The following is a 24,671-nucleotide window of genomic DNA, read 5'->3' as shown; positions in this document are numbered from 1 at the left end:
CCATGCAACTAGGTCCCATTTTTAGATATACAAATGAATTAACTTAATTGAAAGTGTCAGTTCAGTGCTCCGGTGGATACAAAAACAGGAACCTTGCATCAAATAGACTGAGGAGCCGACTTAAAGATACAAGGATGGCAGTATAAGGATATGGGAAAGCTGTAATGCTGTTTTCTTGCCCTCGCACTGTATTTCAGACACCCAGTTACACACAACATAAAAAAACATGATGCCGCCTCCTGGCAATGCAGCATCTTTTTCTCAATTGTGAACCACATCGAAAAATACATTTCAAAGATATATTTATAGAAACTGAGAAAATGCGTACGTTTGCCCTGAAAAGCATTTCATCATTACACGTGTAGACCTCATCGGAAACAACGGCAACTTTATGACAAAACTCAGATATTTTACTCACGGGCTGTATTCGCTGATGTTTTTTGTAACAAGCTATGGTGAATGAGACAATTTTCCCTTTTAAATCTGGGGCTAATGACAGTATGATCACACCAGCAGTCTCAAAACCCAGAACATATGACTTTCAACACAGAAAAACACGCTTGGTTGGACCATCTGTGCTGCAAGTGGGCTGGAAAGATGAGCAGCTCCAACAACAAACCGAGAGAAGTCTGTCTCAGCCTCAGCCCACTCTTTTTCCTGTCTGAAACCCAGCGTGAACTTCAAATATTCCACTTCAGATGTCCTGAGAGTTTATTATTGCTCTTCAATACAGTTTTACTCTAAAAATGTCTCAGACTGTTTCATTTAGCTCATGTTTTATGTTCCCTTTCTGGATCCTTTGATTCCTGTTCATGTATGATAGTTCCCAATAATACCGGTGGTTTAAAATCATTGATGGAATAATGAGAAAGGTAAATAAAAAACTGGAAAAACACAGCTATTCCTTCTCTTTCAACTTGCAGTGACACAGTTAACATATATGCATACTGATTTTGAGAGATCTCAAAAAATATTTCTTTTAATATTTAACCCTTTCCCTCTACATTGCTACTGTAAGGGAACAATCTACACAGGTTTGACAAATAGCTAAAGCTACATAATGGCGCCTCTGTGTTGGAATCTCGTACATCATGCTGAGAGGTGGTCATCAATCAAAAAGAAAATGTTCTCACTTTTGTTCAGCCAAAAATGAAAACAGTTCATAATGTGTAGGTCAAAAAATTAATTTGCTGGAGGAAAGAGAGATAACAAAGTTGGAGAAGTGCAAGTTTGTAGGCCAATCCTTTTTTTTTTTTTTTTAATGCGAGGAGAAAGGTTTTAGGCCCGATTCTTCTTAATTTGCAAGGAGACAGGTATTGACTGGTCCTCCGAAGACTGAAAAACAAACAAAATAAACAGCCTCTGGAAGAGCAAAGATGCTTCTGCACGGACGTCGTATGGTTAACCCCGGACTATCCAGTGCCAGCGTATGCCTGCTTCAAGGAAGGGCGTTGACCAATCGATGGCTTGATCAATGGAGTTAATATTACCTGGACAGCATAGATCATTACTTCCTGTTCACCATCTCCTCCTTTCCCCCCGTCTATATGGAAGTCAGGGTGGATAGAGTGTTTGCTTCACTAATGAGCGGCCCATGAAGAGACAGAACAGTGTATCAGCTGCTTAAAGCTTGTCACTGTATCTGCAGTCAAGACCCTGTGCTCAGGGTCAGTCTCAGACAGCGTGTTAACTTTATCCTGCCTTACTGTCATTTACGTTTTCACAGACACTTCCGACATGTTTTGGCTTACATAGGTTGAAGCATGACTCTCTATTCATGCTGTTTCCGTTTGGACAGCGGAGGGAAAAAAAATGCGGGGTTATATCCGCAGAAAGCGGAATCAAGTTTTCCTACATATTTATGACATTTAAGTCCTTCACTCCAGAGCATTTCCATACAGAAATTCCGAAACTATTTATCGAACAATTGAACATTTTTATCATTTTTATTACTCATCTCATGACAATTTTTACATTTCATTTTATTTTATTTCATTTCGTTTTATAAAAGCAGGCTGGGATGTGCTTTCCTACTCTCGCAACCAAACAGCCATTGTTAGGCTCTCTTTGGGTTTGCACTCCACATAAACGAGACCACACACGTAAAGAAGACAAAGGTCTACATATAAGTAAGCATACAAGCATTCCTGTTTTGCATTTGTATCATTTTCCCAGTGTGAAAGAGAACGCTGCATTGGAAATGATGCATGTGATCTCTTGACACTTGAAAGAATGAGGTTCTACTTTGTAGAATATGGCGTAGCGTTACTAATGTGATAGCTTGGAAAAGAGTGGATAGACGTCCAACTGTGCTCGTGAATACGTGATGTAAAATATGTGAAACGATGTTACATCCAAACAGAAAAAAATGGTAATTTGAAATATATCCTTTTTTTTTTTTTTTACCTAACATATGTATGTTGGTTTGTGAGAATTCTTGCCCATTGCGATGCTATTATCTCATCCTCTGAAGGACCTATAAATGGATATTTACCGGCCAAAGGTGCATTTGACCATGAATCTCCATTATTCACTCTTGACATCACAATCTGAGCCACAGAAGATTATACAGATGATTTGAAAGCTGTTCCCGATCCCTTCCTTTTAGGGATACTATTAAAATGTTAATGTAAGTATTATCTACTTGATAACCTTGGCAGAAAAAGGGTAGATACTTGTCATAGCTTCAGCATTATGGTCTGATTATTACGCTGTAGTTAATATTACCACTGTAGACATTCGTTGTCTGGTTTTCGTTGTTTGATTGGAAGGACGCAGACGCTATCGTGAGATAAACGCTTTCTTTGGGAAGAAAATGCTCTTGAAGAATGCTAGTGATTTGCTCTGACCCACGTGTGCAGGCATCACATGACAAACTGCCATGCAGATTTTACACACCGCATTCTTACATTGCACAAGTGTGAAACAGATTTAAAGCTGAAGATTCCAGGTAGCACAAAGTTATTGGTCTCACCTTCTTGTCTGCTCCACTGCAGAGCCAGTCTGATCATGTGACAATTATATGTATAGAGAGTGTGAGATTAAACAATTTAACTTCCATGGCAAACCTTTTGCTTGGTGCTTAATAATGGCATTTGTTTGTGTGTTCAAACTTGAAATGGGAAAGCCTAAGGTCACAAGTATGATACTATCATTGTTGTTTACAACTCTACAAGCCATAGTGTTTATTGTTCTCACACACACACACACTTTGAATATGTGGAATAATCCAAAGCTGAACAGACCTCCCATACTTGGTGAAAAAGTAATTTGCCAGGCATCTACATTTCTCTCCATGCATCTGCACATCATGTGACATTTAAGTGCGACACAGCATGTAACTGCATCATAGACTGCATAGCTTTTGTAAATCAAATTAAATAAAGGCAAAACAAAACATAAGACCTGCAATTGGAACATTGTCTAAATGCAAAGTCCGTAATGATGTGTTTCTACCCATGTCTATGTTTGAAAAAATAGAAGGGGTTGTTTTTTTTCCCTCCAAATCCTCTTATAGTTTACAAGTATTAGGTATTACACATTATTTACACATGATTATGGGAATAAAAGGCGTCACTTATTTTTAGCGGATTAATTTATTTCAAAAGCAAATATGCCGTCTCCTGGAAACGAAGGTTGGGCTAACAAAATGTACAATTTAGAGGTGTTTGTCTAACAGCTCTAACATGTGAAACACTGTTCATCGGCCTTGACCTTCAGCTTCCCAAGGTCATATGTGACATGTGAGTTAAATTGCACGGCTGTGGAATTCACTGGAGACGGCATTGGGAGGTTATGACTGAAAACCAGAGTCCTCTTGGGGGAGGTATTTTTCCAGATGACCCCAGAGAAACCGTGATCTTTTGACCCGTGAAGGAGAAAATAAGAAGAGGGGTGAAAATGCTAAGGGGAGCTCATAAAAAAAAAATTAAAAAGTTAGGTGTGACAACATGAATCAGCTGAGCTTTTTTCTAAGGATTAACTATAGAAGTGTGTCAGCCAGACTTGCTCTTTAATGGACATCAGTATTTATAGTTATAATTTGGATTGATGTGAGATATTTCTCACTGGGAATAACAATAAATATGAGTGATTTTCATTTTTTGCTCTTGGACTTCACCAATCTGATTTGTAAGATTAATTGTAAAATGTACATTAGTTTACTTTTCTTTCTTCAGAGAGAATCAATCGGACTGAACATATTTATGGCTAATTGAGGAGTTCTGATCAGCTGTTCTAGAGCCAGGATTACTCAACTTAGAGCTGACGGTTGGAATCAGGGTCATGAACTTTCTTTCTGAATCGGTCACTGAACAATAACAACCTGACTTTCATTCCACATCAACTTCAATGTTTGTGCCTCAACAAAATCAAAAATGATCCCCCAAAATGTATTCATCGAATGATTTTGATCAAGAGCCTTCTGTTTTGTTGTGTTTGTTTGTTTGTTTTTCAGTGTCCTCTCATGTTGTCCTGCACAGAGAAACATGAGGACTTTTTTCTCATGATCGTATATTTATCTATATATATATATATGTATATATATATGTATGCATATATATGTGTTAAATGTGTGTATATATGTCTGTATATATATTCATATGCATATATATGTACGTGTGTGTGTATATATATACACACACACACACACACACACACACACATATATATATATATATATATGTATGTATGTATGTATGTATGTATGTATGTATACGTGTACATATATATATGATATCAAACCCAGCCCACGCATAGGCACATTTTGAATGGTCATTTCTGGAATGGCCTTAGTCATATTGTAAAGAAACAGTAAAAACATTGGTGAGCTGCAGAGATCCATCGAGATCCATTTAGGCCATGAATATCCACAATTTCACGAAGGATTCTTAACAAACGTACACAGACAAGGACCCTGTCGATCCTGGCCAGGCTTTTATATCAGCTGGTCATTGGGCTTCTTATAACTGTAAAGAATATGATATTATAGCACAATGAACATTAGCATATAACTGCAACAGTCAGATTGCTATGGACAGACTTCTCATTGCTCTTTTGAAGTTCAATTTCTCAGTTTCTTCATTCTCATAGCTATGAGTTGAACTGTATATCAAATGAATCGAAACGTAAAGAAATTATCCCGACAGTAGCCCTATTGTGTCGATTTACCAGGGTAAATCGACACAATAGGGCAATTCCTGCAGTACAGATCTCATTAGTTCAATTTTGTCATCTTTACTTCCAAAACCATTGACACAAGTGGTTGCTGGGAGGAATACCAAATGAACACTGCGGGGTGAAAATCAAAGAACTATTTTATTTAATTCATTTTAATCTGTTCTACATTAAGGCCTTTCTCATCTGTCTCAATTCACCAGACCTAGACAGTTGAAGTTAATGATGTGAACATAGACTTCATGACGGCCCAGCCAGAGACAGCTGGAGAAGCAAAGCCTAGAAAGCTTTCAGTCAAAACATGGCAGGAGGGCTAAACAAAATGTCAGCAAGAGGAATAAAATCTAATACTGCGAGTGCAGATATACTTTCAACAAAAGCATAATGTGCCTCATTTGAGTGTCTGGAATGTACAACATGCCCTGGGTATGTTTTCATATGCATCTAGGTGTTGTTCTAAGCTGAATTCGGTGAGAAGCTGCAGCGCCGGTGAACAAACCATTTGAAAGGAGTGATGGAAATGATATAAATTGGAAACAGATTACACGTCTGGTCCGAGTAGCTCATTCAGACATTCAGAACCAGCAGACACTATAATGGGTATCTTTTCTTTCTAGATGAGAAATCTTTGCAGTACACTGGTGGCATTGATTTGTACATTTGATATCATTCTGTGCAGTGTGGTAGGCCTGAAACTGTACTTTTTTTTTTTTTTTTTTACCATCAATTTGAATCCCCCCATCCATGCAGAGGTGGTTTATGGCAGGCGGGCTGTGGTCTATATGGTATGAGGAGACAGGCTCTGCCTCAGAATGGACTTGAGGGAGATTGGGAGTTGGTTTTCATCTGTCACACTCCAAATAGTGACAGTAGCTATTCTATTTCCCCACCAAAATGGAAAAAATAATTGCCGCAGCGCTATTCACCCCTTTGAAGGTATGATGAACAGGGAATGTTCGGTTCCAAGGACGACCGCTCAAACCTCCTGTGCCACGCCGCCTTCTGGGGGCAGAAACAAATATATGTTGGTTCTTTCATATCCAGACTCATATCAAGATAAGGATTTGGGTTGAGCTGTCTTGTCAGAAATGAATGAAGGGATAGTATTACTGCTTAAAACAGCCACAACCCAGAACCAGACATGAACCAACAGAAACATTATGAGGGGAAACCAGCGGCAACACAATTTGGAATTCTTTAAGAGTCTTGAAAAAAACACTGCTGCTGTGTTACAGATAGGCGGAATAAAATCCACCCATCAATGGTGGATAACATTGAAACGGTAAATTAAAATAATCACGAGACATGAACGATACTGATGGAGAGTCATTTGGTTGTCTTGCTGGGAAAAGGACACAAATTCCGTCATACATCAACATCGGGTTGTGAATAATCGGAATGTCTGGTTTGGTGGAAAGACACACACCAAGATACATTCTCTTTTTGACCATTAAAGGAACAGTAACACAACAAAATATAGAAAGACGACATCAAGTTTCCTGCTTGAAGAAAATATTTTTATTATTATTATTATTCGTAGTAGTAGTAGTAGTAGTAGTATTGTTATTGCATTAGAATATATGTTAGGCCTCCTACTGTTTCTCTTAACCTTTGACTTAAGCAACAACAATATTTGTTATTTTTTCAGTTAGATTGAATAAGTACAGTGTGCGGCATAACAGCACAGTGGTTATTTCTTCAGCCTCACAGCAAGAAGGTCCCCGGGTAGATTCGGACAGGGAACTTTGCATGTCCTCGCCGTGTCTGGGGGATTTTTCTCTGGAGTTCTCCGGTTTCCACCCCTAGAACACCCAAAATTGCCCAGATATGTGAATGATTGTTTGTCTATATTGATCAACTGGCAACTGGTCCAGGGTGAAGCATAGACAACGGCACCCCTGCAACACAGAAAACACGATAAGTGGCATAGACAATGAATAAATAATATACTGAAAAATATACAGGATATGTTGGCCATATAAATGTTAAATAAACCCTGTTTAAGGGAATACAAAATATTCAACAGTTAGGTCCTAGCAGACTGAATTCAGGGTAAATTAAAAACTTAAGGTATGAAAACTTTCTAATTATGGCAAACTTTAGAGAAAACCTTGATTACCTTCAGGGTTATAAGCTCTTGAATAGAATTAAAATTCCTTTGGTGAGGTCCAAGCAAAAGTAGTACACAGGAAGAGATTGAAAGCAAAAGTTAAAAATGAATTAATAAATGAATAACAAATAAAAGAGTTCCAGTTTGTGCAAATGCTTTGGACTTTAATAAATTTCATATTATTCATAGTTTAGAAATCACAGTAGAGGGTGTGGGGGGGGGGGGAGTGGGGGTTTAGTTACAATATAGCATCTCTTTTTTTTTTTTTTTTTTTTTTTTTTTTAATTCAACTGTATTTTCAGACAGTCAGGTTTGGAATGATAAAAAAAAATCAATCAAAAAGGATGATAAACTTTACTTTTGAACAGTCAGAAAATGATTGTTATAATGACCTAAAGACATGCTTTGTGTTCGAATTGCTAATTAATTACTGAATGACTGAAGGCCGAAGGCAAACGTCTACTTGTCTCAGACAATTACCGTATCACAAATACAATACGTCTCATCATGCCTGCAATGATCTAGGATACACAGCAGACAAGGCCAGAAACAATATGGTTGCAAGTGACTTGGGTGCGTTATCTGTGAAGATGGATGATCCAGCAGCCTCTGTGCTGCAAGGCAAAATACAAATAAACAACCATTCATCTTCGTGGGTGTCTCAGTATATTTTCAAATTTTACTGCCGGGGCCAAGGCGACAGCTTGACCACAGCTGACCTTCAACGGGCCCCTTTAAGCTCCTTCACTGTTGTGTGCTGAGAACGACCGCTAAGATAAATGGTCCTTAACGTAAAAAAGGGGCCATTAAGCAGTGCAGAGTGAGAAGCGTAGGTTAAATGAAAATGTATTCCTTCGGCACCGGTTGTAATCACTCAGCTTTTGCCAGGCCATGACAGCGGTGGAGGATGGGAGGGGGGGTTGGATTAAAAATGACATTTCAGGAAAGCATGTGCCAGTTTAGCACCAAACATACTATCTGAGCACGCAAACAAGAGATTCACTTTCTGAAGCATGATACTTTCACTTTCACGCACATCATGGGGCGTGCGAACTGATCTTTTCAATACGTGCACTGCACTGTTCTAACTCATCTTAATATACCTTTGCTTACATAAGGAGGAACAGAAATAGAAACACATATTTTTTTTTTTTTTGCATTGGGGAGGCGAGTATGAACTGTGCATGATTAGGAGGCTCAAGAAAAAGCACCAATCGAAACACAGCTGAGCATTTAATGCCTTTGTTTAACAGAAAAAGGCAATTTCATCACTGAACAGTCCAGTGATGACATCCAATGAAGAGTGTAATTTCATCACACATGCGCTCACACAAAGACACACACACACACACACACACTCACATTAATTGACCACAGTCAGTAAACTGGCTTGACCTCTGTCTTGCCAGAAACGATGAGACTCAAAGCTAGCACTCAGTCCACAGCGAATGGCTGAAATGCACTGCTGGGACAGGATGTCTAAAACCCTGATTACTATTTTACCCCCATCCCAATAAAGCATAGCAACCCATTACAGTGTCCTACTTAAGTTTACTCTCAATAAAAAAAGGAAACTTTTAGTTTTTTTGTTGCTGCTGACCCCATCCACCATTCTTCGCTCGGATACCTTAATTTCAAGAAGCACCAGAAGCTCACTTCTGACAAGTTGAATTTGCTAAGTTTAAGCTTAAATGAAATCTGAACAAAGTAACACACTTTAATGAACAGCCTGTCAATAAAATATCACAAATTATTGGTCTCCATGGGCGAAAATTAAAATTTGATGACTACTTCAGTGTTATCATGACCCTTTAATGTTTACATCCTTGCCAATTATTTTTCAATGACCTCTCTTAAAGGATATCCGTCTCTCTTAAGTTTGAAGTTTTGAAACGCTTTATCTGCGGTGTACTTTTCTTTTTTACATTAATCTTTATTGGCCCCACAATGGGGCAATTGTGGCACTGAAGGTAATAAAGGTCTTCAAATGGTGAGCGCTGGGCTATAATGTATAATGGATTAATTAATAAGCCAGGATATAGAAAGACTTTGGTGTTGATAGCCTTGAAATTGCGCCTGTACCATTTTTCACAGCAGTTGGACTTTTCCAGATAGACTAATGTCTATCAAATAGAAAGATGTATAGAAAATGACGTGCCTTATAGAAGTTCAATAAAAGAAGCGTCTAATAATGGCCTGATACATTTTGGAAGTCTGTAAGAACTAAACTGTTTAATCACGTAATTTCCATTGAGGCAGCTGTAGCGAAACCAAATGTTGGCAGAAGTCTCTCGTGTCTGCGCTCTTGAACCACGACATGGAAGATCGAGCCTGATAGTCCATCATTTATTTTTTGCTTTTTGTGACGCTGAGCAGATTTTTATAAAATTACAAGAGTCCACCACCCTCCATTTCTGCTATATATCAACAGGTATGTCTGCGTGCACTTCCTTGAAAAGAGCATACTTGGGGGAATGAGGCACTGATGATATGGACTGAGCACAAAGATCTTGAGTTTATCAAACATGATGCCAGCAGGCTAAGAATGTTTGACTTTAGGGATCATAAGACTTGGTGCACCATCTTGGACAATCACAAAATCATAAAAATACTTCTGCGAGCAGTTCTTGTGACCATAATCACTGCCCCTTTCTGCACGATATAAAATAGACAAACACAATGGCATTTATCATAAATTGGTAACTTAAGCACATTTGAAGGCATCTGCAAGATGTAAATTTAAGTTGACCCCCCCCCCTCCTGGAAATTAGGCAATCTATCTATCTATTACTGTATTATTTACAATCCGTAGTCAGACAAGAAATGTCACTTATTTCTTTATGTGGAGGATAAATCAGATTTACCAAATATTTTCCTTTTACATGAGATGAGCACCCCGACACCCCCTTATTGAGTTGTTTACATCTAGACACATTTTCTGCTTTCTTTGAGAATTAATAAAATGTGATCAGTGATTTTCAAAATTTGAGAGACTTTTAATTTCCTTTGTCATTTTTCTGTTCTTTTTGACATTTCTGAAATTGTTCTCAGGCATGGAAACAACATTCCTGCTCACCTTGGAATGAATTGTAATAACTTTGTTGCTCCTTTAACTTTTAAATGGGACATCTATTTTGGTTTGTAGACCTGAGTACATCTATAAATGAAAATGTTGGCATTTTATTAAAAAAACAATCCCCTGTATTTCTTAACACTTTCCCGACACATCTGTGGCGTACACTAACATTTTAAAATGTATGGTTTTGCAAGTGGGTTATTTGCTTTGTAGTGTCATGTACACCGTTTATCTTTTTATTTAGAACTTTTGATTACTCCAGTGCCTTTGCGCAACATCTTGCGAGAATGTCAAGTGCGTGATGTGCATTATTTCAAAGTTCAGAGATGTTATCAGCCTAAACTTAGAAAGGGGACTCATACTGTTTGCAAAAAAGAAGCATTTGTATTCAGCACATATACTCATAATATTTACAGTCAAAAGATGACTAGAGAGTTTGAAGACAGCTCTTAATCATGTTATGGATCAATTTATTCATTCTGTTAGGACAACGATGCTCTGTAGTCCCAAAGTCTTACACAAAGAATTCACTGTGAGTCCAATTTTCTTCAACAAGAATAACATGAAAGAAAGAAAACCAGTCTGGATCATGAAAACAGACACACATTCAGAAACTGCTCGCCTCAGCAGCGAGGACACTAAAGAGCTGCTTCGTTGGTGGTTTAGAAGCAGACTGAATTAAAACACCCATTACTTCCCCCAATAATTTCCCAAATGTACCTCTTTAATTTGTTTTTTCTTATTATTTATTATTCCTTTTTTTCAATTAATTGTACCTTGAAGCAGAGGGCAATTACTTGGACAGATAAAATGTACAAAACAATTGCAAACAGTATTTCAAGGATGAAACGGCCACAGATTTTAAGGGGTTCCAAAGCCACTTTGAGCAGAACCAGTTGGGTGTAAATGCTTGTATGCATGCTGACACAGGACTCGGTGTTTCGCTCGTGGATCCTCCGTCAATAGACGAGATCATTCTGGGTTCTGTCAGCTCTCAAACAAGGCAGTAGACAGGTTTAGAAAGTCATGAAATTTAAAAAAGGAAAAAAAAAAAAAAAAATCGAACTGACCTTTCACAATACCGAACAGGGTGATCACTTTTTGATTCACACTGACTCTGCGCAAAACAAAGGGAAATATTGGGCAACAAATTAAGAAAAAAAAACCAAATCCAATAACCAGACTCTCAAGCTTTTCATTAGCCAGATTTAAGTCACAGGGAAACGATAAAGTAAGTTTTACATTAACAAATAGAACACGAAAAAATAGTGGCTTTACTCCGAAACCCTCCGACTAACTACACATTATTCTCAAATACAGGCTGACTTCTTTTATAGACCATCCCCGAGAGCTCGGCAAGCCAGTGCCGAGCATTCTGGGTAACATTATAAATCCTGAAATACCAATCACGAGAAGCTATCATTAGCTTTGTTTGCAAACGAACAAAGCTGTATACAAATCAAAAATAAAAGTACAGCAAAACCAAGCACAAGTAGTATGATCTATAATTAAGGCGAGTTAAAATATTGCAGAATAATTTTGGCCCCTGTGTCTCAAACAGACTGCCACAACAGTCAGAGTTCCCTGGCTCTCGATCACTGCACAGATCCAGAGTAGAGGAGAAAGGATGAACTGAAGATGAAAGAAGAAAAGAAAAAGAAAAAAAAAAAAAAGTGATCCTCTTTGGAGAGATTTTATTTGGTTTAGTTATGTCTCTTCCTCAGGAGTGTGTTAAAGGGAACAGTGAGGACCTCCTCTATCAAAATAATCAAAATTAAAAAAAGAGAATAATTAAAAACAATACAAAAGGGGACATATGTGTTATTTCTTTCTTTTTTTTTTGTTTGGTTGTTTTTTTTTTTCTTTTGACCACAGAGTGGGGGGGAGGGAGGGGCATCACAATTATAAAATAGAAAATTGTTGTTTGACCAACACCTGATATGACAGATGACAATGCAATGACTGCCCTGTGGGAAGAGAGTGTGTCCCCCTGAATTCACTCCCCCTTGATTAAGAGCAGTCGGCCAAAGAAAGACAGAGGAAAGGGGGAGGGACGACCGTTTCTGAGATACAAAGTGAAGCTGGCCACTTTTTTTTTTTTTTTGTTGTTTTTGCTCTGTTATTTCTATCATTTTCTTTTCTTTTGACTGGGACTAAAGGTCATTTTAGGCAAAGATCCTCCAAGAAACTGCCCCTCTGCTCCCCCCTGGTAGAGAAAAACAAAAAGGCTGGGGGCCGGCAGAGTCAACTTGAAGTTCTGGTGTCGTGCCTTGAATGTAAGTGGCCACCGACAGTTTGACTTTTTCTCTGGGTCTGAACGAAAGACCTCTGTTTCGCCCAAAAGGGGGAGGAGGCTTACGTTGTCCACTGTCCTCCTCCCCGGATGAGAGGGCTGTCATCCAGTTCCACCACATCTTGTTTCAGACCCATTCCTGCATGGAGCGTTTGCAGTACAGTATGTGGCGTGGCGTACCCTTCCTCTTGAATTGCACCACAGTGTAGACCAGCACTAGCAGGCACAGTGCGAGCACACAGGGGATGACGATGGCGATGGCCTTCACTGTGTTCGCTTCGTTGTCCAGCTCGATCACTACATCTGAGTTACCGTCCTCGGTGGGGGTCCGACCGGGGTCCACCGGTATCAGGTCGCAGCCCATGAAGTCTTTCACGATGGACCGTGGGTATCCTGGCTCCACTCGGAGGAACTGGTTGTTGAACTTCCAGTACTCCTTCCCCTTGTAGAAGTAGGTGAAACCTTGGGCGATAGGAGAAAAAGAAAGTTAGTACATTTTGATCTGTGGCTGAATTTCACCAAACGCCGATGTTGCACCTTCGGGTACACTTTTGAATCCACGCAGTGAGGTGAGAAGTCAGACTTCTGGAGGGAATCTTAAGAAAAATGTGAGTACTCATGGCTGCTCAAATCATTTTAGCAGTTTAAAAGTGAGCTCTTTTTTTCAGTAATGGGTAACCGGGAAATTAACTTCTGTGTAAATAGTTGCAAGTATGGATTTAAGACGAAACCGTTTACAGAAAAAGACAGGTGGGCTAAGAGATAGGCTCTATCTAAAATGGGCACATTTCGGGAAAGTCGGTTGCTCAAGTTCAATTTAGAAAAAAAGAAACCCAAAAAATAAACATTGCATTTCATGCAAAAAAGGAATCGACTCAAGACAAAACAAAGGATGTTTTGGCTTGGCTGTTCCTTTTATGGAGTTGACCTAACAGTCTCATACTTATTTTGGGTGAAAAACTGCCATAACATGCTTAAATGACTAGACTGGTTTTATTTGGAAAGCAATGTGTCCGTTTATTCCACATCTGCCAAGCAGCTCTGCTCATTTTCACATCGGGAAAATCGGCTTCCTAATTAGTATGCTGAACAATCTCTCACACAACTGCATTATTTGACATGACAGAGAAAAAAAAAATTCTGATCTGAAACAAAGCATACAGTATACCTAGACATTATATGTATAATTATTCAAGGCTTTTGAGGCGCTTATCTCTCAGCTCTATCTCTGTCTCCAATGTGTCTCTGGAACACGGTCTCACTCCCAATGTGTCAACAGTCTGACAAATAGGGTAAGATTCCCTTAGCGTTACATAAACCTGGAGTGTCATGCACACATCAACGTCTTTATTGATATCTAAACCTTATAATCGGAAAAATTGCGGTCCTCCACTGGGAGGGCACCTGAAAACAGGCGCTTTGCCTTGTTTGTAGAAAAATGAAGAAAAAATGGGTGCTAATGCGTCTGTATCTGACATAGGCTTGGATGTGAGAACGTATAGGTCATAACGAATCAGAAAAGACCAAAACAAGTGACCAGGAGTGTAACACAACAATTAATAACGTACACCAACATAACATGTCAAGCAAGCTGCTTTGTTGAGTTATTAAGGGAAAAAAAATGCTTTCTTTATTGGCCTAGGGAGAACATATAACCAATTAATGATGTTGCAAAAAAAAAAAAATATGGTCAAAGTAAGTTAGCGATTATTTAGTTTTTTGTCATTCAATGGAGGGGGGAATGGGGGTCACTTGGTAACACTTGTCCCTCCGTGACTGTATAAGGCAACAAAAACAGTGAGAGAGAACGAGTGTATATGTCTTTTCTATGATTGTAACCATTTCTGTACGCATTTTCTAGATGAATAAGATGGCATGGGGTTAGAGAAAAGGACTCGATGTACGGGAAAGGCTGCTTTACTGTGGCAAGATCTCTTGTTCCAGTTATACTTATCCATAATTGGAATTGCCAATAAAGTTGGTTGCCTTTTACAAGTCACTGTCCCTGGAATACTTGCAAATGAAATATATGCCAAGCAAAATGGGGCTTCACCTCAGTATGACAGCCCGGCTCTCTATTATTCATTTCTACCCTTCTCAATTGGGAAATAAGGACCGCAAGTGATCTAAATTTCCAGTCAGATTGGGAGATAGCTTTCGTACAGGAGGGTTAGGTCTTGTTGTGAAGGGAAGATGTGTTCCCGGTGAAGTGACGGAACAAGTACTGTATGAATTCCTGTGTGTTCATCTGTGATTTATGGTCATCTGTGGAGCCGGTTATAAATTACACATGATGGGATGGAGCGTCTCAGGACTGGGAGGAGGTCAAGCAACTTCTTCTAGGTTTGCTGTCCGACTGTGTAAGGCACTGAAGCTATATCTGCACCTGGTGAGCAGGCTGGCACAGAGGTTTCCACCAAGACGGATAGAATGTGTGCACAAGAAGGTGAATATGTAGGTGAACTATGTAGTCTCACATCTGACATCTTGAAAATGGATCTATAAGAAAAAAGGAAAAAAAAACTCCTACAAATCTAATGACAATTATTGTGAGCTAATGTGAACAGAACAGCTACTGATATCTTTTAGATTTAAATAATAATAATGATTAGGTGAAATAATGGAAGGCCTGCAGATGAAAAAACAGCACTCAATTACAGTACTTTGACAACAGGATGAGGTTGAGTCAGCGTGGAGCAAAATAACATTGACCACAGTCTGCGACTCTGAAACGTGTTGTTTCACACACGTTGTCACTGGCAGCGGCTTACTCAATTATGCCTGCTTATCTGGGTCAATGTTGTGAGTGTGCCACTTGACACAGGCAACGCCCTGCCAAAAAAAGGAGGTCAATAAAGAAAGAAATAGAACATGTGATATGCCCATCATTCCCTCAGATAACAATCCACCCTTCATGCTCTGATTGATGCCCGCTCCACCTGGCCTCACCGGCAGACATGCCCGGCTATGGATCTGGCAGCCAACCCGAGCACAGATGGCCTGAGCGTTCAACACCACCTGTCCTGCTTATTCCCAGCCAGGCACAGCCAGAATCAGGTCCAAGACCACCTGGCACACTGCGTTCAACGGGAAAAGGTCTTCACTTCCCCCTATCTGATGGGCCTTTACGGGCTAAAAATCAAACCTCCCTACTCTCGGTGAAAGCAAGCTGTCTTGTCCTTTCTGCTTCCTGTAATCCGAACCAAAACGGGTCTAACAACACACTGAGCTGAATAGACAAACAGAAGATTTGGCGTATGAAAACATTACAATGGAAACCAATCAAAAAAAGACGCAATTCTAGGCTAGTTTACCTCCTCTGATATTCCATGTGCATCATATACATTGTATTGAACTATGATCCTGGGTAGAGCATTTATGGATCCGTGCCACCTGCTGGGCCACAGTATAATAACTGGGGCAATTTTCAATCAATGTTATCCTGGTTTACCTCCTGCACAGTGTGACCAGCTGAAATCTATGCCGCCTGGCACGTGAACAACACTGTTACTGCCAAATCAGAGTATTGGCCGGAACATATCCTACCATTGGCTTTGTCCACGAAGGCCCCCTGTGGCGATTCAGGCACACCTCTCCACACTGTGATTGGTTTGGGATAACCAAGGTCCATGGTTCTCATGTCCTCGTTGTATCGCCAGTATCTAAATGAGAGTGTATGATGAATAACAGGAAGACAAAGCAGGTGGGGTGTGTCTGTGGATATAGGACTAAATGGCTTCCATATCAACACCTATTGCTACGGTCTTAAATCTTTTTATCTGGTGATATGATGTGTGTTTTAAATGTGGTGTAAATGACGATTCAGTCCTCCCTTTCTGTAGGTTGCCTTTAATTTGTAATCACTTCTTATGTAGGACGACAAAGATTGAACGTGCACTGTGCCAAAATCAAGGTCAGCTCATCTTAATGCAGTATGTATTTAAGTTCACAGTATCTCATTGGCTCTCTGGGCATGTAAAAGCGATGCATTGCAAAATGATATGAACACTAGACTGCATACATATTTTACCAGACGAATTTAAGGACATATTGTTCATGTTTAAATAAGGCCAAATCATTATTAAATATTCAGACCTACCTGTCCCCTTTAAAGAAATAGGTCTTGGCGACGTCCTCCCACCACACAGCGGTCTCGATACTTTGAGCCGGCATGCCATGGCCGAACTGGGTGATGTCCTTCGGGTACCCGGGTTGCAACACTGTGTCCTTAAACACCCAGAACTGCTTTCCTACGCACCAGGGAAGAGAGAGAGTACAAATTAAAAAAGGGAGGACCAGTAATGGCAAGGATTAACCTCAAGGTAAAATACATGAGGCGGTTTACAAGGATGGATTCAGACCTTGTAATAAATGCCAGGCAATAAGTTGTTGCCTGGGTTGCTGAACATGATTTTTGCCTTTTTTTCTGTCATGATTTGAACCTGGCCTACATCGTGTCAGAGTCCCACTGCCCTCACTTTAGAATTTCTAACAGAACTTTGGAGTTTGAGCAGGTCAGTTGAGAAACAGTCGTAGTACAAATGTCAATTTTCAGAGATTTAACAGTGACGGAGTTTATGTGTGATTAACCAGCAAAATAAAAGTGCTTTAAGAGAGCTGATATATTCAACATCATATTCACTGTAAATATTGGTTACTAAGGGAAAACTAATCCTTCCCCATTTCAGATTACTCGACTGAAACTCGGGACTGTAAAAGAGTAGACCCAAATTTGGCTTCAAAAGTGAAAACGATTACGAAATGGTCTTAAAAAAGGACAAACACAATTTCGGGATGGATACGAAGATACAGCAGGTTGGGTACCCTGACATTATGGCGTTATCTGTAACTCACCAAAACCATCAAACTGTGTTTGTAAATTGCCAGCAAAATCTAGTTTGCTGTCATTACTTCAGTGAACATGAACACACTCTCTCTCCGGGAGAGGTTATGTCTTTTCTTAGTCATGCAGACTTTTCCTTGCATGCCCCTTCGTGAGAAGTAATTAACAGCTCGCTTATGACGCGGTGACCTCAGGAAGTGCTTTTCTACGTCACAGGAGGGGGGTTATTGCAAGCCTGAAGGAAGTAAGGGGTGGTCTGGGTGTGTGAGAGAAAGTGTGTTATGATAAAGAAAGCAAATAGGAAGAGGCCAGAATGATAGAGAGAGGAAATGATAGAGACCACTGAGAGAGGAAAACAATTGGACGGCAAATGTAGCTGACTCGTGACACACTAATTTCCCTTTACATGCAGGCCTGTAAATGATTAATTAAAAATTAATTAAAAATAGAGAAGAGGCATTGAATTCAGTAAATCTCTTTCTCTAGGCATCACTCTGAGTTACATCCCCATCACCCTTCTGCACACACAACGTGAATAAGTACAGAAAAATACACCTTGATTAAAATGTAATATAAACTACATATGTTACTGTACAATAGTCATCAAAGATGATTCTTATTTCCTTCTCTCCCTCTTTCTCTTACTCTTTTTATATATTTATTTATGTATCTTTTCCATTTTTTTTCCAAACGGAGCCAACTTGCATCGCCTTACACATAAAAGTCTGGCTTCATCTTCAGAACTTTGAGGGCTGCTTTGATGTAGCAGCAGCTTCAGCATCTGCTGCAGTGTAACAACTAATCCCTAGCCTGCCCTTAAGAGTGTACCAAGTGTTGCATGGGATGAGGATTCCTTTTTTTTTCCTTACGCAGGCCACACACATACATACTGCACGATCATGCACATGCATGTTAAATCATGTAAGCAAACACCAGTGATCCCAGCGGAGACGGAGATGTTGATACAAAACAGCTTCACTGTATGTTCTGAAAGGTTTATGTGTGTGTGTGTGTGTGTGTGTGTGTGTGTCTGTGTGTGTGTGTGTTTGTATGCTTCTGTGATTAGTTCCCATAGAGGAAATGTTAACTTTATAATGCTATTGCTGTCTTTATGTTCAATTGCTCTAATGTTCTTTAACTATTAATGCAGCCTTAGTAAATTTGCATCAGTTCTGTGAAGTGCCAGTTTGGTGGGCCTCTGTAACATAACTTGAAGATAACTTGAACTTCTAGGGGTTTTAATATTTAATTGTTTGCGTTATTTATCGAGCAGTTAACACACCATTACTGACTGGCTGAGTTATTCATTAATCTAATCTTCAAAAAAACACTCTCAGACAAGACTGCAGGAGGTAAATGAGGTCTGTCTTTCCTTAGCACCAACAGAAGTCTTATTGGTCCTTGCCACAAAGGAGAAAAATGCTTGAATTTCAATAAATACTGCATAGTTGAAACTGGCTGGATTAAACAATGGAATCATTTAACTCCTGCCTGCAGGTTCTGTTTCCGTAAAATCATTCAATCTGATAAGCAAAGCAGACAAAAGCTTAGGCTGCTGCAAATCATTCTGAAAAGATGAGCTGACTCCACATTATAACTCAGATATCCAGCGGACGTTCACACAGCTGCACAGTAGGAATGAATAACATGGGCTGGATGTACTTCTACTTTGTAAAGGAAGTGTTTGCCTACTGACCTGCTCTTTGCGGCACTCGCAGCAGCGGTCTAATCAGCCCCGGCTTCCGTACAAGGCTCCAAAATTTAGAATTCGTCAAACGAGGGGCTCATAGCAGATATCCGAAAGGGATAGAAAATCAAAGTGTCGAAGTTTGTTTCTTTGTAATTGGTATTCAGAGTTGTGAATGATGGAATAAGGACTTCGGGGAAATCAGCTGTGGGTATTTCAAAGAGAAATGTCATTCTGTTTAAATCTGAGTGCAGGCTTGTTACTCAGAAGAGAGCAGGGTGGTGAAAAAACACAAAGCCAGACTTGCAGAGCTTGTGGTGCAGACGGCACCAGCAGTCTGCATTTCCAGTAATTGTTTGGATGTTGAAAATAGAAATTGGGTTGAGTGCAGATATGTAGTCTTTATTCCCACAGGCTGTCAATGCTTACCAAGGTGTTCTTTAATTAAAAAAAAAAACAAACAAAAAAAAACCTTTCACCCCTGCCATCTTCTCTGGAGACTCCACGAAAATGGGTTTACAGATGATAATCGTACATTTGCTGATTCTTTTAAGCAGGCTTTAGACAATTAGCATTAAATCTCAGTGTTTTAAGATGAGCTTTGTCTGGGTTGTAATATGTAGACAGCCTTTTACAAATGTAATCCATGAATATCTGGAATCAAACGGCTGCTACACCAAAGCTGTGCCGCACTTATCATGACCGTGCTTGCCAAGACTTTTGCATTATTATCAATTCTAGCTTAAGTTTTAAGGGTTTTTTTTTTTGTTTTTTTAAGATTTCAACTAAAACACAGTACTACTACTACCGCTAAAGTTAACACCAACATTATTAAAAGTCAAAGCTGCTGGATTATGTTGGATTTGCCAACCAAGTGAGCAAAACATTGGTTTAATCTTCTACAGATTTACAGTGAATTTAGACACAGATAAGATCAAGGGAGTCCTGTCAGTAAGCTTGATAACATTCAGCAGTGAGTAGAGATGAAAGGACCGTGTTTGTTTCTCAGAGCGGGCACTTATAGAAAACACATGCACAATACTGAAAAGACATGTAAAGTTCACCAAAAAGACAATATGAAAACCATGCAAACAGAATATATCTATTAGTTCCTGTGGTTGATTAACATAAGAGGCTGATGACACGGGAGTGTAATGCGAAACAGGATGGAACATGACTTAAACTTGTGGGATGCTTTTCAAGGAATGAACTCTACACTGTAACGACGTTCCAGCATTTGGCCTTACCTTTAAAGAAGACAAACTTGCCCTCGCTGTTCTCATAGACTGCATCTATCTTGGGTGGCAGACCTCTCCAGAAAACACTGATGAGCATTGGGTACCCTGGCATTACGGAGTTATCTCTCACTCGCCAAAACCAGTGGTCCTGAAATACAAACACAGAGGATTTTGGTCGAATGCGTACAACCTCGGAGGCCATTTATATAATCCCATGTGGAATTTTCTTAGACTTTTATTTTCTGTCACAGCAGTAGTCTTACTTCTGGGGCAAATAGCCCGAGCCTTTTAAATCCTCCCATAAACTGTACCTGCAATAAACACTAATCCATTCTATCCCAGGAGCAGAAGTAAGGGTAAAGAGGTAATAAATTGAAGATGTATTACACCAAATAGTTGAATGACAAGTTGTTGAAAACAGGTCATCATAATGGATGGTCTGACATTATTTTGTCATGCTTGTAACTGAAAATAAGTTTAAAGCTTAGCTGGTCATGGTCTGTTCCTTGACTGGTCATGGTCTGTCCCTTGGATATTCATGGTCTATCCCTGGTCTGGGCCATAGCTTATTGTGATTCTGTCAACAGGACAATTCTAAATCTACCAATTTTCACAAATGTTAGAAAATGGACCAAGCGAGAACAAGCTAGAACCTGCCACATCTTAGGGTAGAGGCAGGATATTCACTTTACATAGAGTAAATATAGATGCAGGAGAGTCACTTTACAGATAGTAAAGTGACTCTCCTGCGTCTATCATGAGATGTGGCAGGTTACTTTGCATACAGAAATGTGAATTCCCTGTATCAACCACACAAGTTGAACATTTGAGTATCGTTTGCTCACATTCTGGAAGCCATTGTTGGGACAGTGTATCGCCGCCCTAAAAGACTCTTGTTGTTTTTGTGTGGTTTCAGTACATTTGTGACTCATCTGGAGCACTTGCTTTTAAGCGTGGGTTGCTTTCATTGCTGTTGTTTGAGGCAAACGGTTGAAAGAACAGACATTATGTGATTCTCGCCAAGTGCAGTTTCAATGGGAGGCCTCAAGGGATGGTATTATATTTCTTTAAAGGTGCACAACTGTTGAGCTTATATAGTATATGGTGCGCACATGATTTATATTCAAGTCTCCTGGCTACAAAGCATAAAAATGTTGTCTTAAGTTCTGTATACCGTTAGTACTCACGTTGTCAACCAAATATGATGACGATGACAAATTCTGGGTGCTGTCTGGTTCTACAGCCATTGTCATTATAAGGATCCACCACATTATTTCATGTTTCCTGGAGAGGCAATGTAACTGTCACTAAAAACACAGCGAACTTCAAGATCATACTGGAAAAATATTGTAGGAGAGGAGCAAGGTGATAGCCAAGAGTGTTACGAGAGGCAAAAGGTCTCGGATTTCCTTCTGGGGAAGAAACGTGAGCTCGGTGAAGTGGAAGGTGTGTCCTTTTGAAGTTGGATGAAACTTGATGACAGAGGAAGCCAGGGGGAGACCCAGCTGTGAAAGCCATTTGGACTCATTGACATGTCCCACCCTTTGGCAAAGCACAACCAACTGCATCCACAGAAAGCGCTGAGCACTGAGGCCAAAAAAATGCCTGACCTCGAGTGGCGAGGGACACACAGACACAAAGAGGAGACAACCCATCATCATACTCTGTTTCATTCACAGTGAAAGCTAAATAAACAGCTCATTTATCAAACAATCTCTGCCTTTCCTTCTCTCTCCATCTAATCCAATTGTTTCTCTGGGACTCTCCACTCTCCATGGACTCTTCCTCCTCTCCCTTTTTATTTCCCCAAGTCTCTCAGCCCAACTCCTCCTCTGTCTCTCTCACTCCACACTTACTGCCTCCACACATTGCAATTGTTCAGCATTTTCCTCTGTAGAAGACACGGCCAAGTAATTGAAAACAGATCAAACTATGTAATCCAGCCCATTGAATCGTTTTGACTTTATTACAGAAAATGTTCTTTCACCCACTCACCACCCAAACATCTCTCAAAATATAAAGCTCAGGAATCAACAGTTTAGTCACAGTGCAATTACAGAAATGTCTAAAACATCACAATAAGTTGAAGCTTTCACAGAAGTCGAAAATTATACCTCAAAGTGTTCATGTTCAATTATGATGCTTTCACAGCAGTAGCAAGGAACAACAATGTATATTGCAAGCTGTCCTCACCGATGCTTTCTTCAGAGTTGAGAAAGGCGCTGAAGTGGAGCAGAAATAACAGAAATGTCCCCAAAAACAGAATTATCAGATGTGAGATTCAAGATCCTATTTCACAAGACAGCAAAATCCTTAATTCAAATCACCGGTTGGAACGGCAAACTGGAGTGGTGGTCCCGCAGAGGGGGGACCATAGGGTTTGTTCAAACTATGTGGGGAACATACTCCCGCACCTCCCTGGTAGCCAAGGATCCCAGGGAGAAAGGTCTGCCGGACAGTCCTAACCTCGGATTAAGGAGCAGTGTCCTCAGCAAGGACCTTGGGAGTTTGCCCAACCAGTGGGCTACTCTGTCTCTGTAAGACCAGTGTCAAAGCTCTATTTGAAAAAGGTGGTTTTACACTCTCCGACAGGGGATGAGATTTTGCCCCAAGTGAAGGATAACAAGTATCTCATGGTCTTGTTCACAAGTGAGGGAAGAATGGAGCGGTGGACCAACAGTTGGATCTGCTTTGGTTGGTCATTGCAAAGAATGACAAACCATTGATTTACTGGTTGATCCACAGCCCTGCCCTGTGGTCATGGGCTCTACATTGTGACCTGAAGAGCAAAATCACGGATACAAGCGGCATTTTATGGGCTTTCCCTTCGAGATAGGGTGGGAAACTTAAGACATCTAGGAGTGGCTCAGAGTAGAGCCACTGCCCCTCAGCATGGCAAAGAGCTGGATGAGGTGGTTTGGGCATTTGGTAAGGTGTTACAGGCCTGTCCTACCAGGAGACCGCTGCAAACTGATCCAATATATGTGGCAAAAGATTGATAAGTGGATAGTTGGATGAATCATAACTCTGGATGTACGGTTGCAGTCATCATATGTGGATGCATTTGCCAAATTTTTATACACGTGTAATAATAAAAGCATGGTATGTTTTGGATCCTAAATGGATAGTAAATTGAATTGCACATGACACTTTACTGCTCTGTGAGTTTGTTTAACAAGCGGACAGAAATGATCAGGTCATTATTTATAAATTGCTATGTTGAAAATTTGATAAGTCATTTGGTGTTAATGTGCGAAACCTGAATTGTTATTTCCAGTCCGTCAGCATTTCAAGTTCATTGTATTATAATAAATTATTCCTGATTGATAACTCAAATTACAGCCTTCTAAAAGTTATAGAAGTATTTAACCTGAGCCCATAAATAGCAGCTGATGATAACAGCTGGAAAAGTAAGCATAGTACTCAGTCTGTGTATTGCAGGCACGTTGGATCGCGACTTGTACAAGCCTGACAGAACCCTGGAGCTTAAAACGCATTTCATGACGAGGTGTTATTTCTAGCAGCACCAGCCCTGTATGAAATAGCATTAATTTTTAACTTCATTCCTTGGTCCCATTTTTTCCATTTTTAGTCGTTAGATAAATAGCCTCAGTGGTTAGGTTGGGAATATAAAAAGTTACAACGATACATTGGATATATATCTTTAAAAAGAAAAGTGTCACATTCTCTGCCTTACGTATCTCATCAATGTGACATTTGAAAAGCACCCTACTGTTTTCAAGATGAAATTTGGTCTTTCTTCAGTTTTAACAACGTAAAATGAAGTGGGGATTAAGATAAAACAAAGGCTGTTGGCAAGCCTTGCATCATTAAAACATGAGTGCATTTTACCTCTGTATTCATTAAACCAAACTAAGCAACAGAGGAAGATTAAACAATAATGTGATCTACTGTAGTCTGTTGTATAACAACACACAGCCCATGTCTTTTGATGTGTATTATATCCAAGGGTTCCTGCCTTATCCACCCACAGTCTGAGGTGGATTTTTGAAGTTATTCCCGACTACAGCGATGATGCGACACTTAATTCTATATCAGTGACAGCATTGTCTGTTGTTGTTCAATGTGTGCTTCCTTGTCTGACTGTGTGTGGATTATTACCTGACAGACAGCGGCTATAGGATGTCAGTTCCTCTGACCTGTGGCTCTGTTAATGTGAAGCTTACACTTGCTCAGCTTTAGTATGAGGATACTGAAGGTGTGAATAATTCAGAGTAATTAGGTGTCC

General features: G+C 39.8%; 1 protein-coding gene across 2 annotated transcripts in view; it reads right to left on the bottom strand.

Annotated features, from left to right (window-relative positions):
• Positions 1 to 10,814: 10,814 nt before the first annotated feature.
• The window catches only part of mmp16a (matrix metallopeptidase 16a (membrane-inserted)), a 75,443-nt gene continuing 61,586 nt past the window's right edge, over positions 10,815 to 24,671 (bottom strand). For both annotated transcript variants that reach the window (XM_086151451.1, XM_086151450.1), the window contains 4 exons: positions 20,432 to 20,570; positions 16,754 to 16,904; positions 16,201 to 16,316; positions 10,815 to 13,116 (listed from right to left, as the gene is read on the bottom strand). In XM_086151451.1, coding sequence (XP_086007577.1) covers positions 12,782 to 13,116; positions 16,201 to 16,316; positions 16,754 to 16,904; positions 20,432 to 20,570 — 741 coding nt within the window. In that variant the 3' untranslated portion in view covers positions 10,815 to 12,781. The remainder of the gene's footprint in view (positions 13,117 to 16,200; positions 16,317 to 16,753; positions 16,905 to 20,431; positions 20,571 to 24,671) is intronic.

This window comes from Fistularia commersonii, chromosome 8, assembly GCF_037954325.1.
Source record: "Fistularia commersonii isolate RoL2024-O1a breed Wild chromosome 8, RoL_Fcom_v1.0, whole genome shotgun sequence".
Taxonomy (NCBI): domain Eukaryota; kingdom Metazoa; phylum Chordata; class Actinopteri; order Syngnathiformes; family Fistulariidae; genus Fistularia; species Fistularia commersonii.
This window is presented reverse-complemented; position numbering and strand designations above follow the sequence as displayed.